The 16,020-nt window shown below is 30.9% G+C and overlaps 1 protein-coding gene across 1 annotated transcript; it reads left to right on the top strand.

The window, feature by feature from the left end:
• Positions 1 to 4,981: 4,981 nt before the first annotated feature.
• On the top strand, positions 4,982 to 14,396 carry LOC143044285 (uncharacterized). The gene is made up of 5 exons (XM_076216223.1): positions 4,982 to 5,256; positions 10,901 to 10,948; positions 11,447 to 11,515; positions 11,799 to 11,880; positions 13,021 to 14,396. The coding sequence occupies exons 1-5, from the start codon at positions 5,028 to 5,030 to the stop codon at positions 13,691 to 13,693; spliced, it is 1,101 nt and encodes a 366-aa protein (XP_076072338.1). The 5' UTR covers positions 4,982 to 5,027; the 3' UTR covers positions 13,694 to 14,396.
• Positions 14,397 to 16,020: the final 1,624 nt, after the last annotated feature.

The raw sequence follows: 16,020 nt of genomic DNA, 5'->3' as shown, positions 1-16,020 counted from the left end.
ATGAAATCCATTGGTACGCGAGAACTGATTATAAATTTACTTCACCCAAAAAATATATTAAGTTTAAATGAAGTGACATCCAATACAGGTAAAAAATATATTTTAGTTTTGATTTTCTAAAATATAAATATACCACAACAACTGTCCACTATGCTTATATGAAAGTTTTCCAAAAGTAACCTTTATATTCATGTGGCTCATTATATACATGTGGCAAATGACAAAATATTAATTAAACTGCTCTTATCTGAATGTACGAAAAATTGAGTTGCAGAATAAAGCATGCAGGATGTTTTGTCAACGTTCCATTTTTAGTCCATGAAAAGTACGATGATTTTAAACGACTTAAGAAAGTGTAAACTTTTTGTACAATTAGATAAAATAAGTGTTTACTTCCGCGTTCTTCTCATTTCGATATCTAATTTCTATCAATTATACTTTAAACTTTACGTGTCGAATTAAATGTGTGGGCATTCGTGCGTGATTAATTGAAAAAAAGTGTCTCATTTTGTCTTAATAACAAGCATATCAACAGTGTTATTTTCAATTAAACGAAATACGCTTCCTCCATAGAGTACTTTACAAGTGAACTTAGGTTTGCAATGACTTTTGTCAGATTGTTTTGGCTGTCTGTTTTTGTTGGATATAATACTATAATGGGTATTGAAGGCAAGTTTAATGTATTTATATAATTTGCATATTAAATTACGATTATTTACTAAGTTAGGTATTAACAATTTACCATGAATTTATGTCAGATCAGATGTTTTTTGAAAAGTTTTTAATATGAGTGAGTTAATGTTTGGCTCTCATAATAATGATAATAAAATGTGATTTTAATGTAGCTAACCGAGAGTAAATGACGTGAACTTTAAAAACTATAGGTGTACGTATAAACCTCCCTATTGCCCATTTATTTAACAAAAACTTAACAAAAGGGACGTATAATGGCCATTAATGTCAAACATCTGGAAAGAACATCTAGACAAACGTGAAAAAATTTTTTGATTTTATAGAAAGATAGAATATTTGAAGGTAAAAACTTACTACATTGTAATAGCAACCTTCATATGTCGGTTATGAAGATAAAACAAAAACAAAAAATAGGCTAAGTAAACAATACATTTGTTTACCTCTCTCAACAATAAAACATAATTAACAGTAGGACATGTCGTTCTTGCGAACAGATGCATGCCAAATAATAATTATGTTTTCAGCTGTTCTCTGTAGCTGTTCTCTACAAAAATGCGGATGGGTTAAACATGTTTATTGAGATCTCAACCATCCCCTTATACCTCTATCCAATGTAGATTAAACAAACACACAACACACAGTTTGAAAGAAATCAGAGTCCGAAGTCAGAATAGGTAACGAAGGAAACTAAGCAAAATGACAATGATACAAAAAAAGAAACCAAGCAAAGGACTACAAGCAGTTATTGATATTCCAGCCCCTGATCCCAATTAATTAAAAGGATTGAAAGATTATGTATTCATCATTTGAAAAATCAAACACATTCGCCCATGTTAAGGGTATAGTATTATATTATGATAAATTATATGAGAGGGACACCCGAATCATGTCAAAAACTGGTTTTAAAATAAATGTTTTTATTTTTGATGCAAAGACCCTGTGTGTGAATCAATATTAATACCAACGTTTACTATCTGTAATTACCTGACAACAGTATCATTACTTTTTCCCTTTCTGAATAAGTCTGTTTGAAGGTTTTGTTAGATTTTGAGGTAAATTCCGACATGTTTGAGCTTTGTTATAATCTAACCATAAAAAATATATCTGAAATACCTGAACGTATAAGAAGTAAAAGATGCTGCATGTTGTACTTTTGATAACATTTAGTAAATGTGTTGACAAGTTTGTGACATCGAAAATCCTGGTGTAATAATTTTTCAATAGGAAATGAAAAATCATCTCTTGTATCATAGATTTTGGTATTAAGTTTTCTGTTAAGGTTTATTACCCCTTCTGTGGCCATTTTTGTACGCACTTTTCAAACTTCAATTGTATCAAAACTACAGATATAATGTATAATATTGATAGGCCGTGTTGTACATATACCAAGGGGAAACTTGATGCAAAGCATTATTATTTACTATGTCATTGCATTTAATAGAAAAAGAGTACTTTGTGGAGAATAAACCAAGATTTTTATAGAAAATCCAGAGCCTTTAATACAGAAATTTTTGTTATAAAATTTGAAACATAGATTACCCACTTGCTTTTCTATGATGTGCTAGTGTTTGGTTCTTACAAAAAGTTCTTACTAACCTGTTAATTTCAAAATACCTCGTGCTGAGTCACTAAAGTCAAGTGCACTCTAAAAGGTGTACTCGATTTGGTCCATTTTTTAATTTGTTTTAACCAATAACTACATTAATAAACTTGTTTTAAGGAAATCAATGCTAGCACTGCATGCAATAATCATATATCTATCAGTCATCAAATTGCCAAATATGAGAGTACAAGGATAAAGGCTGTGGATTTTCTATAAAATTTTCATATGTTTAGCATTGAATCAACACAAGGGTACATACTCCTTAAATATATAGATGTCAGGATTTAGGAAAGGGCAGTGTTCGTTGTTAGTATAAGTTTTATTTAAGGTTTATGACCCTTTCTGTGGTCTGTGAATTATGAACTTTTTCAAACTGCAAAAGTATCAAAACAGCAAAAAATACAGACTTTAATACAGAGATTTTTGTTATCAAAAATTGAAACATAGTTTACATACTTATTTTTCTATGATGTGCTAGCGTTCAGTAATTACAAAAAGTCCTAAACAACCTTTAAATTCCAAAACACTTCGTGTTGAGTCATTAAAGTATAGCGCACCGTAGAAGGTGTACTTGAATTGGTCCATATTTATATTTATAAACTTGTTTTTAGGAAATCATTGCTAGAACTGTATGCAATAGTCCTCTATTTATCAAGTGCTGAATTGCCAAATATGAGAGTACAAGGGGAAAGGCTGTGGAGTTTCTATAAAATTTACATATGTTTAGCATCGAAGCAACACAAGGGTTAATAAATATCTTTATTGTACATATTGAAGTCGTCATTATGGAAAGTCAATATATCATCCAAATATCTAAAAATGTTATTTAATTGGTTATATATAGGTATCAAAGGTAACAGGCTTATAATTTAATACACATGATATATTCGTGTTAGATGTTATTTTGATAGGTCTTTGCTGATTTAATTCATCAATTGTAACTCATAACACTACAGAAAAAGAGTCTGCAGTATGTGGTAAGACCCCATTGAAATTTTGATAACTTGACGAGATACGGAATCTAAATAGCGAATAAAAATGTTAATAGAACGTCATTGATAAATTTTTCTTTTATTACCATTTAAACTTTGTCCAAGACTCTGTTGAAAAACATCATTTTTTAGTATTGGACTGCTTGGTTATAGAAAACATAAAAAAACAATGTCATTTTGATTTAATACGTAAATTAGTCAAAAGATGCATATATTTCAGCTTATGATATTTAAAATGAATGTGGTAATTTTTTTTTTAAATATATTGTCATTTTAGACATCGAAAGCTACCATGTAGACACTGGATTTGTGCCTATCCACAGTACGATCATATCTAAACCGTGTAACGCAACTTATTCAGAAAGAAACTTTACTATCCAAATTGCTGATAAAAACGAGACAACTGGACAATTTGCGCCAATCTTCTGTAATATCTCAGGAGTTCAAGAAAAGATCACAAATGAGCTACTACAGACGTGTTTCAGTAATATGTTCATCGACATCGAACTTTACTTTTCGTGTAACAATGGAAATCAGCTGCATTTAGGTACGTTATTGCTAGAAAAGTGTCGATAACATACGAAAAGTCTTAAGTCTGGTAAATTTCATAAAAATGAAATCTAATAATCGATCGTTACAACTTTGTCTACACACTTACTTTTTGTTTAATACTTGCACGCTCAAACATATATATTTATATACCTTTTGTGTGGAGCTAGGGTTGGTGTGTGGGGAATGAAACATCTAGCAAATAATATTATCTTCCTTCTTTTATTTTTTAAATGCACATACATGTACATACATCAAATACATGCAAATTTCTTATTATCAATGGAACAAACTATTTTTTTTAATCTTACATCTTTTTTGTAATGTTCAACATGTGGGTGATCAAGTTTGCTTAGGTATTTAAAATGACAAAATTGTTAGAGTACTTGGAATATGTATGTCTTTGCGCTTGGCTGTTTTTATTTTTATTGTTAACTTTAATTAATGGTCGAGAAACATAACTATTTAGTTATTACGAAAAAATATCATTTATCATGTTTATTCAAAAGAACAGTTTACAAAAAACTTTTCTCCAATCACAATAATTATTTACCAGAATTGCAAGTTTTCTGACATGGAATGCCTATCACCTGTATAAACTCTTCTGATATCAAATTGTAAGCATTTCAAATCACTATAAATGTAAAGCTTAATGATTAACCATTCAAATATTCAAAATTATATAAATCATCCAATGCATATGATTATTTTATGAACAAGAAATGTTTAAAACAAGCCATAATTCTAAAGTTGTTGAATGATTGATTGATTGATTGGTTGTTGGTGTTTCAACGCAACGTTTAGAGCCACCTTCGGGCTATTCTGTGGCGGTCAGTTTTTATAGGTAGAGGAAGCATGTGTGCTCGGAAAGAAGCACCAAACCTGAGATAGGAAAACTGACAATCCTAATCAATTTAGATTATAGTCTAATGCAACTGCATGTGCGGAGTTCGAACTCACAACCTCAGTATTGACTAGCTAGTGATTACATTAGTAGACCCATTGGCCACTGATACCAAAGTTGTATAATGAAGTTACTAGTTTTATACTTAAATTCATGAACAGGTTTTCTCAACACCTGTGCGACTAATTATGTTTTGTTTGAAGATTTGTTCTAAAACACCATATTGTTTATCTTTTAAGAAACATTCTTTGCTTCATATCCCTATGATAATATTACAAACAATGTAATGGATAACTGCACTGAACCAGTTCTTCAGGAATTAAAACTTCTTAACCAGTCAAGTGATGTATATTGGTCAGTTTGTGAAAACATTTCCAAAAAGGTTATGTTAAATTGCTCTGTGAGTTGCAATGGAAATACCTGCTCCATTAATACTATATGCGTGCAGGACATTGATCCTAGATGTCTTATACCGATATTTGTCAGGCTGAGTTATGAATGCATACGAGATTCAAGTAAGTAATTAAGTAAGACTTTTTAATAACTTCCGAAGTATGTGCAGATACATTCTTTTGTTAATTTTAATCTAACTTAGGAAGTTTTGCTATTTAGGTGTGTTTTTTTTTTTTTTTTTTTTGGGGGGGGGGATATTTTCAAAAGTATAAGTTATGCATGTGTACATGTATTTTCAATTATCACTGAAGTAATCAAGATCCAGTTGCATGCGAAAAATCATAATACATATCTCTTCTATTCTTTTTTTTTTTATCCGTTATAAATAACGATGTTCCAATAAAATTTGAAGTTTTAGCGAACGAGTTGAACAGTTTAAAAAACAGAAATCATCGTCCATAAAAACAGTGAAAATTAACAAAAGGGAACGAAACATCCCCTTTTTCGTCGTTAGTCTTTGTGAAAAGTTATTAGTGTAAATCTGAAATCTGAAAAAAAACCTTTGTTCCTGTTTATAGTTTATATATGAAACATGTAAAAGATATGTTCCTTCGTATAAATTACAGCAGTCTATTAAGGTAATTCTTGATTATTCATCGAATATAATGATAACGGTAAGTGTTGATAAATTTATCAATTAAAATGAATTTAGACGGATCTTTACTGAGTTTGGCTATACACGGTGACCAACGCAGCAGTTGAACTGAACAGTTATATTATTCAAGAAGCCATTCGATAAAATGTAATGTCGAAATATACATACATGTTGTCCCTGTAGGAACATCATTGCATCTCAAATCCAGTTAATTTATGTAGCGTTATTACATTTCTCATTCGAGGAAAGGCTTTATTTGAGATTTATCAAACGACAGTATAATTAAGTAGGGACACTTTTGGTTAATAATTAGTTATCAAAGGTACCAGGATTATAATTTAGTACGCCATACGCGCCTATCGTCTGCATAAGACTCATCAGTGACGCTCATATCAAAATATTTATACAGCCAAACAAGTACAAAGTTGAAGAGCATTGAGGATCCAAAATTCCAAAAAGTTGTACCAAATACGGCTAAGGATAAGAAAAGCCTTATTGTTTTCGAAACATTCAAAGTTTTGTTTACAGGAAGTTTATTAAAATGACCACATTATTGATATTCATGTCAACATCGAATTGTTGACTTCTAAGCTGGTGATACCCTCGGGGACGAAACGTTCATCAGCAGTGACATAGACCCAGTGATGTAAATAGTTATAAAAGGTACCAGGATTATAATTAAGTACACCAAACGTGCGTTTCATCTGCATAAGACTCATCAGTGACGCTCACATCAAAATATTTATAAAGCCAAACAAGTACAAAATTGAAGACCATTGAGGATCCAAAATTCCCCCAAAAGTATGTTCGAGTGAAGTGTAGTATAAAAACGAAAAACTGTCAAGCAAAAACTAATGCACTATCGAAAACACTCGTTAACAGGACACACAAAAATAGAGGCATATACATATTGCGGGTTGTTTTAGTTGTTTAGGAAATCAATACATTGTGGGGACCTTCAAATATTAAAAGAGGCTTTAGTCTGACATGTGGTAGTACAATGATATTTAGGTATGACACTCTGACATTTTACACATGGTACAATTTCAGTCTGAATGACTAACGAGTAGAATTTACCTCACCCCACTACCACATTGTTGTCTAAACAAATAAGACACGAGGATATACTTTATTTAAATTAAAATCATTGTCCTAAGACAAATACATGATATAACAACTTATTGCAATGAAGTGTAACATTTTTTTTTTTCATTTTGGCAAATGAATCTTGCTTCAAATATCACAGGGGACAAACAGTTTATTAGCAGATGTATGTTTGACATGGACATGTTTCTCATACCATAAACCACAATTGATAAGATTGTTGCAAATCACTTACTTGTCCATTGTACAATAAGGGAACTCTCTATCCTTATCGAACTTTACTCCCTTGACTTGTTAAATGTAACTTCTTGCACCCTTGATCAATGCACGCATTTTTTTGGGAATATAGAAAACGTAGGATTTCCAAGTTATATTGACTGTGGAGACAAACATCTTATCAATATCGCTGATGTTTTTATACAACAAGAAATGCAATCGTGTCCTGAAACTCAAAAGCTAGTGTTTTATTTCCAGCGAAACAAAACACAGATAATAAATGCATGCAACAACAAGATGAAATACATAAATCCGATTAAACTTAATTCAAAGTGTCTTTACACAACAGAGTATGCATATTATAATATTTCTTACAAGTGCTCAAATAGTAATCGTAAGTATATACATAACGTTTATTATCTGTGTTAAAATTAATGAACCATCGTAGAAAAAAAGTACATGCATATCATAAATTTTGTTGTTAAATAACAATGATGTTTAAATTTAAAATAACACACAATTGTACCTTCTAAACCCTACGTTTTTGAATGTTAACATATAATATAAATGAAGGTTGATTCTGAACCTTTACACAAACTACTTGAAGTAAGAGTGTTTACTTTCTGATATTTACCAGAATTCGGCATTAGCACTATTATTATCTACTGAACACATGTTGTCTATAACGTAAATAGATCTTTTGTATATTTTCCCGTATTTTTACGAATTGGTACTGTATAGGATATGCTAGAAATGTTTTAAAAGATTTGATTAGATTAGAATGACTGAACATTGGGTAATTAATCTATATATTTTGATCCTACGACATCCGTAGAACTTAAATCATATAATTGCCAATCTAATATAGTCTTCTACTGAACATTACTGCATGGATTGCAGTCAATCTGTCTACAAAGTATTATTATTTCTGATATGTGCTTATGGGTGTACGTCCGTTCATTGAAGCTAGCAAGTGTTTGGTTACGAATGTGTACAATGAAAATGTTTTCAAATGAGTTAAAACATAGCACGCAGTGCGATGTTCTTTGGAATGCTAACGTGTTAAAGTATTTATAAAAAAGGAAATGCGGTGTGATTGCCGATACGCCAATGACGGTTTTACATGGCTCAATAAACACACAAATTGTTTTCGCAGTCGTCTGATGATGTATGTCACATTTTGGCATTAGTAGAAAAACATCGAAAAAGTAAAATGACAAAAATACTGAACTCCGATGAATATTCTAAAAGGAAAGTCCCTAATCAAATGGCAAAATCTAAATACTCAAACACATCAAACAAATGGACGATTACTGTTAAATTAAAGTTTACAAACGCAATTTCATGAATACTTCGTATAAATATAGTAATCGAAACCACGTTAATGAATAGTAATATTAATTTACTGTATATACTGTTTGTTCGATTGTTTTTTCTGGAGAAAGACACTGTTGATTTAGAGATTTATACTTACATTTTTTTAAGTGATTTACCATCGAGTTTCTAAATCCTGAATTCTGAATTGATAGAGGTAACTAAAGTTGCCCATATATTGAGTTCAAATTATGTCAACAATTAAAGTATGGTACTACATCGATAAATGTATGACTATTGAACAGCGGTTTTACTACTGTTGTCTTTATTGATAATACTCATTTTGCAGCATAAATGTCCAAAAATAGAAAAAAAAACACTAAACTACGTATATTATATTTTTCGGAGTTAAGCGTGACGTCCATTTTCACTGAACTAGTACACAATTTTGTTTATGGGCCAGCTGATAACTGCCATCGGAGGCGTGATTTTCCCGCTTTGTTGAAGACCCATTGGTGACCTTGGGCTATTGTCTGCTCTTTGGTCGGGTAGTTGTCTCTTTGAAACATCCCCTTTTTCCATTCTGAATCAAATAAAAGTATTTTTTCTCTGAAATAATCTATTTTAATACAATGTTAGTATGCACATAAAACAGTGTAGTTCTGAAAAACAGTCGTAGTGTAGAAATATCTGTTTTCAGTTTTGTATATATCAAAACAACGCACCTGAATAACAAATGCTATCTTTGTTTTTTAGCAGAAGGGGACATACGACGATATAGCATATATAATAGATCCTTAATTAGTGTTTAGTGTATTTTGTTCACATTAGTTGAAACTATTTACAAAATAGATTGTAAAATGTTTTTGTTTTTTTAAATAAAATGACAAAAGTTTACGATTATTACGATGTTGATCCTAATTGCAAGATTAAATAGAGTGCACCATAGATACAGTACGAAAAAGGCATGGTATCCTTGGATACCCATTCAAATGTTTTGCTTGAGGAATATCTATAACTGCATACACATGTATCATGTATTTGCAAACCTTTCGAAATATGTGGTTCAAATTCCCTTTAAGGTATAATTTTGATTTAGCCTTTTGACTTTTTTCATGCAACCTAATGGGCGAGAGTTTTGTAGGAAAAACACATGAAACATGTATGAAACACTTGGATGGATGAAATAATAATCGCCAATTTACTTAGACTTTAAACTTCCTATTTTCTTCAACACGTTTAACGATACATATATAAGAACAAGTGCAAAATATTTGCTTTATTGTAATGAAGAGATGTTACATTTGGTCTGTTACAAATTAATGAAATCTTATAGGAGTTAGTACCCATGTGATGTCTTAATATAAGGTTATTTGATTATAACTTCAATCGAGTTCATACAAAGCCATATGACCTTATACAAAAGGTTAGGTGACATATGACCTTGACAAATGACCGGAAGAGACCTTGAGAAAACCGGAAGTAGCTATTTATGCACTTTTTTCATATAAAAGCATTCAGAATCCATATAGTTTGTAATTTAGATACATTTACTTATCACTTATAACTTGAAGTGACTTTTTGTAAACCGGAAGTGGTCAATTATATCCGAGTTTACAGGCAAAAGTATATAGAAACTATATATTTTGGGAATAAGTGTGAAAGAAACTATCATATGAGACCGGAAGTAACATTTGCTTCAATGGAAGTAGCACATTATCTCCTTTAGTTCAATCTATAGCATATCAAAACCATTTATTTATTGCTATTTATGTGTAAAGAAAATAGCTTCTTTTCAAAATTTCTTTGATGTGGAAAGACCTTCAATTGTTCTCTGAACAGTTGTTTTTTTTAATTTGTATTAAAACGCATTATCAATTTAGTATATAACAGCAACATAAGAAGATGTTGTATGATTGACAATGATACAACTATTCACCGAAGGATGAATGAAGTGGTTGAAGCAATTATTGGCAACCTTAAAACCTTCAACAACGAACCAAAAAATACCATACCGTCTTGAAGTGAAAAATGAGAGCAATTTAATTGAAAAAAATATTGATTGTCTAATGGTCTCTTGTATGTTGTGCAATGAGCATACATTTTTGTTATGTGTAGTTTAGAATCAAACTGTTTCTTTTATTATTGATTGTTATAATTGTGTGCAATTCATCGCGTCTGTTGTTTGTCTATTACATCATGAGTTTACAATACTATTATGATTGGTGTTTAATGCCAATGTTAAACACAATTGTTCTATTTCATGGCGTTTAGTTTTTTATTGGAGGAGAAAGCGAGAAAACAATTGACCTCCGTTAGGAAAACTAACAATCCTGGTCAATTGATATACGAGTAGAGTGCATCCGCATCTGCGAGACTTGCATGACAACTATTAAACTATATAGGTAGATGAAATGTAATATTGGTAATTTGTACATCAGTCTTTACTGCAAAAATTATTAACATTTTTTTATAAGGAACAGCATATAGCTTTTCATCGGAAAGAACACCTACCAGAAATTCAGGTACGGCAAATACAAAATTCTTCGATACATTTATATATTTGTATTATTCTATTATATTACACATATCCAATTTCTAGTCCCGAACGTCGAGTGGGACAAGGCTGTATAGTGTAAAACCTCTAAAATGACAATCACTTCCTTACTTTATCCGGTATACTATTTTAACTGCCTTTATTTATTCATCCCAAAGTAATTAACTACATTTCCATGACAAATTGATTATTTCAATAAAAATATATTATCAGTTAAGTAATAAAAATGAAAATAGAAATGAGGAATGTGTCAACGAGACAACAACCCGATCAAAAAGTAGATAACAGCTGGAGGCTAAGTTTACAAGAAGTTAGAAAAAGTGGCAATTGTATTTTTGGTTATCGTAGTTCTAGTTATTTCAATTTTACAAATTAAACAAGTTAACTAAAGTGACCTTGAATTAAGCAGATACAAATTCAGAATACTACTATCTTGTTTTTATTTTTTATTTTTTATTTAACACAGAGTTGACAAATAGTGTTGAGTCTGTTGAAAGTTCAACTTCATCAGTAGTGCAAACGAAAATTGAACCAGGTACGTGTTTAAAGATACCACCAAATATATTCTGAAGAATCAACAATTTTGAACTAGATTGCATATTGCATCTAGTAGATCGGTAGAGATCAAAAACATTTCGAAATGCACACAGTACTTTTCAGTAACTTTTTGTTTCTGTTTCTAATTTATATATATTTTTTTAATTACTTTCAATTTCGTATTTCATTTTTAATCTTGAATTCATGTCATTTTTGACCGATATATTGAACTTTTGTTCGGCATGATATGTTTAAAATGATTTCTTAATTTATATATTAAGTTTCTGTTGGAATTATAATTGGTGCCACCGTAGGTTCTATAGTGATTGCTGTTGTCTTCGGTGTAATAGTTTATTGGAGAAGGTAGGTAGTATATGTTATTATCGGTGTACTAAAGTGGTGTTTGTAAAAGAAATCAATTGGTAGAAAGACGCGTACAAAAATGTTTGAAAAAAGAGACAATTTATTAAACTAACAGTCATCATCATGATAAAGTATTACTCTGGATTCATTTATTGGTACCAATTGTCTGGATTGCGAAAAACTTGCCTATTCGTTGATATGTGATATATTTCGTGGTTTTGCCAAAGTCTGCATGCAACCTAATATAAATTTTATAATTCGTTGAACATTTAAATTCGTGGTTCACATGTTTCATTGAAAACCATGCAAATGCATATCCAACGTATAATAATGAATCCATAGTACCAGAAAATTCAAATCCAATTTTTTAAAAACTTATTTCATCATGTTCAGAATGATTTTTGGTAATAATCTATTCGTTGCATATAATTGTGCCCGTCTTGTGCTGCACTTTAAATGTTTTCTTTTGTGTAGATAAATAAGAAGATGTGATATGATTGTCAAACACATCAAATTTTAAAAAAATCAAATCACGCAACGTAACAAATACAAGTCCCCGTATGACCTTAATTCATGGGCAAAGTCCATATGACATAAAAGTTATACAAGTGACCAAAATACAAAAAAAAAACAATTCAAACAGATGAGCTAACGGCCTCATTTATATGCAAAACAATACACGAAAACAAATATGATATACAGCAACACACGACATCCATTGATGTGTGTTGATGTGCCATCTCTTCCTTAATTAACCTGGAACAGTGGTTAGGTCATACGTGTTGATATAAAAACAGAATTTAAACGTATATACAAGTTGCAATTATGAATGCATATACACGTTCTTAATTGTTCATTATTTATTGACAAAAAAAGGAAGATTTCTATTTTCTACATAGTTGTAGATGCTTCCTACTCTTTTGTGAGCATTTGCTGACACGATCTGTTTGACAATTGAATATATCATATTAAAAGAGGTGAATAATCTTGAACTATTTTTAGCTTTAGTCTAAGAGTAAGTCGAAAATTAGCAGGTTTCCTGACTGCTGAATTGTCATTTTATTATATATCTATGTAAGATACTTAAAATAAATAATTAACTTTAGTAAGATAGAGTTAACTGGTAGTTTTAACTTGAAGGGTTTATATGATGAAACACAATACAGATAGACGATCAGAAAGCGTGGTTGGATCTGCTTTGCAACGGACCTCACTGAAAGATTATACTGGAGTTCAGATGGTAGCTTATCCAGATGAAAGTAACGTACAATTGACGAAAGACAACCCTACCAATAACATGTACACTGTTGTATCAGGCGACCCTCAAAATACATTTGAAAATGACCAAATCGATCATTTCAAGGGAAAACGAATAGATATTGAAATAGAAAAATCTGCAACTGGATATTCTTTAATAAGGCCGAATCCAAATGAATTGCCGTTACCAAATATGCAGCTTCAAATGTCGCAAGCTGATAGCGGTTACAGTTTAGCAAAACAAATATCAAAAGAGCACAATAATAAGGGAAATTATGGTCCCAGCGGTTCAGATAATATCACCAGTAAAGACTATGAAATATCACCGGAGGGAATATATGACCGATCAAATAGTAGAAGAAACAAGAACGACATTGATGTTTATGACAGAGCTGTTGATAATACATATGATACAGCTGATCATAATAATAAACAACGAACGGACGATGATGGTAATGCATATGACCACTTCATCGGACCCAAGACAAACGACAACTACGAACAAGTAATGAGGAATAACAAAGTCGTCAGTGATGACACGTATGGTGTTCATTAAAACATTTTTTTCAAACTTATTCTGTGGTTTTGTGATCTTCTGTGGTTATAAGATTATATAGATAAGTACAACTGTAAAGGAAACACAAAGTAAAAAAATAAATAAAAGTCTTTAAATATTTTTTTTCCATCATGTCAAGGTTGTACATATTTTTATAACTTATTTCAACAGCATTTGTAGGTAGTGTCAACACATCAATAATGACTCTGAATGATATTTTTGTATCTTGGTGTATTTATAGATCGCCTGTTAAATTGATAGCTACTTTTTGATTTGTATTTTTTTTTCTATGTTTCATACTTTGTTTAAGAAACGCAGTTTAACAATATGACTTACAAAACGCAAGAGATTTCTTCACTTTGTAGTTTTCTGTAAATGGTATAATTCATTATAATGCGTGCACACATATTCATTAACAATGCAAACATTTTGTTTCATTTCAGTCTTAAAATTTCATTACGTAATTTGTAATTAAATCTTCAAATTCATTAACTATGGCTTTATTGAGTTTACCGACTGTGCTAACCCAAACTACTGGAATTAATTTGTTTTCGAATTTAGAGAAATCTTTATAGTCGGATAAGACGTATAAATATCGAAACTTTGTTTTTACCGGTCAACAATAACAAAAAACTATTTTTGTCATATCTATTTCATTCTTCACTTGCTTTAATTTAGACTTATTTTCATCGATTACTAACAAACTGGGATTGTCTCTCTTTTCTTACTATATGAATCAAATAAACATATAGACACAATTCACCATTTTCTCATTGATTGTGTATAAAAAAATGACCATACAAATGCGCTACAAGCTAAGATAAGATCAAGATCAGAACAAATATGGTGTTTATTTCCAAAGATGCTAATGCTTAGTGGTCTATTTTTTTGGAGAGTACGTGGGACTGAACTAGTTCAGAGTAAAAATGCAGTTTGTTGAAACTTTTTTTGGTTCTCATTCTCACGTTCGCGCTGCATACGCAATTGGTAAAAGCAACCAACATAACTTTAACTACCTTCATATAGAAACGAACAGATCTTTTCTTAGTTGAATAATGCTCAATTTATGTAATGTCTTGTATTTCCATGATTTAGTAAGTTGTTATCTGATGTTGCTGAACTTAGTAAGTTTTGTAATATCGTTTTTTTTTATTCTGCATGTTCTCTAAAAGGCAAAGAAAAAAATAGTTAAATATCTTTTTGAAATGTTCTATAGTAGTTTTTATGTATAATGGCGTGGTCTGTTTTCCTATCTGAAAGTTGGGTTATTCCTGTTACTCGTTATACGTCTGACTAAAGATAGTTTCTATAGCTAAAGATCGCAGACTTCAAAAGATGAGTACGATATATAAGTGTCATTCTGCTATCCATAATGTAATCCATGTTTTTTGGTAAATTTGCATGATGTATTTGAAATACTAATAATCATGCTATGCAATTTAAATAGCTCAGCACAAAACGTTTATAAAATCTAGCACGTCAGACTTTGACCTTTACAACAAAATTTAGTCCTGGTATATATGATGAGTTTATTTACTAGATATACCCAGATTTATCTACAACTTAACAGTCAAGAATTATTGATACGTTTTTAATCCCATTTGTGCTAATGCAATTTTATTGATCAACGAGCAATTCAAAATGCGTAAAAACCAAGAGACTCTTATGGAATTTCAGAAATATAGACAAATCTCAGCGAAAAATATTTCCGTGAAAGTTTACAAATCCTGATGAAAGCAATCAAGATATTCCCTGTATTTCTACATAACTAAATGTTATAATAAGGTCGAACCAATATTCAGTCCATCGTTCTAAAAATATATTTTACACAAAATTATCCAACAATGAGTGTTAATTCTATGAATAGAACGTGTTACATGTATCTACCTCAAGTAATGTCAAGTCAAACTTAAGACACACTGAATTGGTGGCAGTTTGTTGTGCATTGGACATTCATAATCAGCATCAACATGATTATTCGGCTGCTTGTGAAGAGTCATACGATAATATGTTCTATTCTTAAGACCTGTCAGGTGGTCAAGGATTTATACTAATCGTGCTCTGATGAAATTTGTGATGTTGGTGATAGGTGGTCGTTTGTGACAAGTCAAATGGAGACAAGGACTGCTACTGAGATATCATCCCGGTTCATCTGTGACAACGACTATCTATGTAAACTACCTAAATATTTGACAAATAACACAAATTATTTCAAAGTTCTTGGCACGTTTCAAATTCAATATATACAATTTTCCTTTTTACATCTTTTTTTTCAAATGTTTTAATGTGTCGATAAACATGTATGATAAATGATTTCCGGTTAATGT

Source organism: Mytilus galloprovincialis, chromosome 9 (assembly GCF_965363235.1).
Source record: "Mytilus galloprovincialis chromosome 9, xbMytGall1.hap1.1, whole genome shotgun sequence".
Classification (NCBI taxonomy): Eukaryota; Metazoa; Mollusca; class Bivalvia; order Mytilida; family Mytilidae; genus Mytilus; species Mytilus galloprovincialis.
The sequence above is the reverse complement of the archived record's forward strand: the minus strand, read 5'-3'. Positions and strand labels throughout refer to the sequence as shown.

Coding starts and splice junctions, on each gene's coding strand:
- LOC143044285 (XM_076216223.1), top strand. CDS start 5,028: ATGGATAACTGCACTGAACCAGTTCTTCAGGAATTAAAACTTCTTAAC. Junction 10,949..11,446: donor AACACCTACCAGAAATTCAG/GTACGGCAAATA, acceptor TATTTAACACAG/AGTTGACAAATAGTGTTGAG. Junction 11,516..11,798: donor GCAAACGAAAATTGAACCAG/GTACGTGTTTAA, acceptor TTATATATTAAG/TTTCTGTTGGAATTATAATT.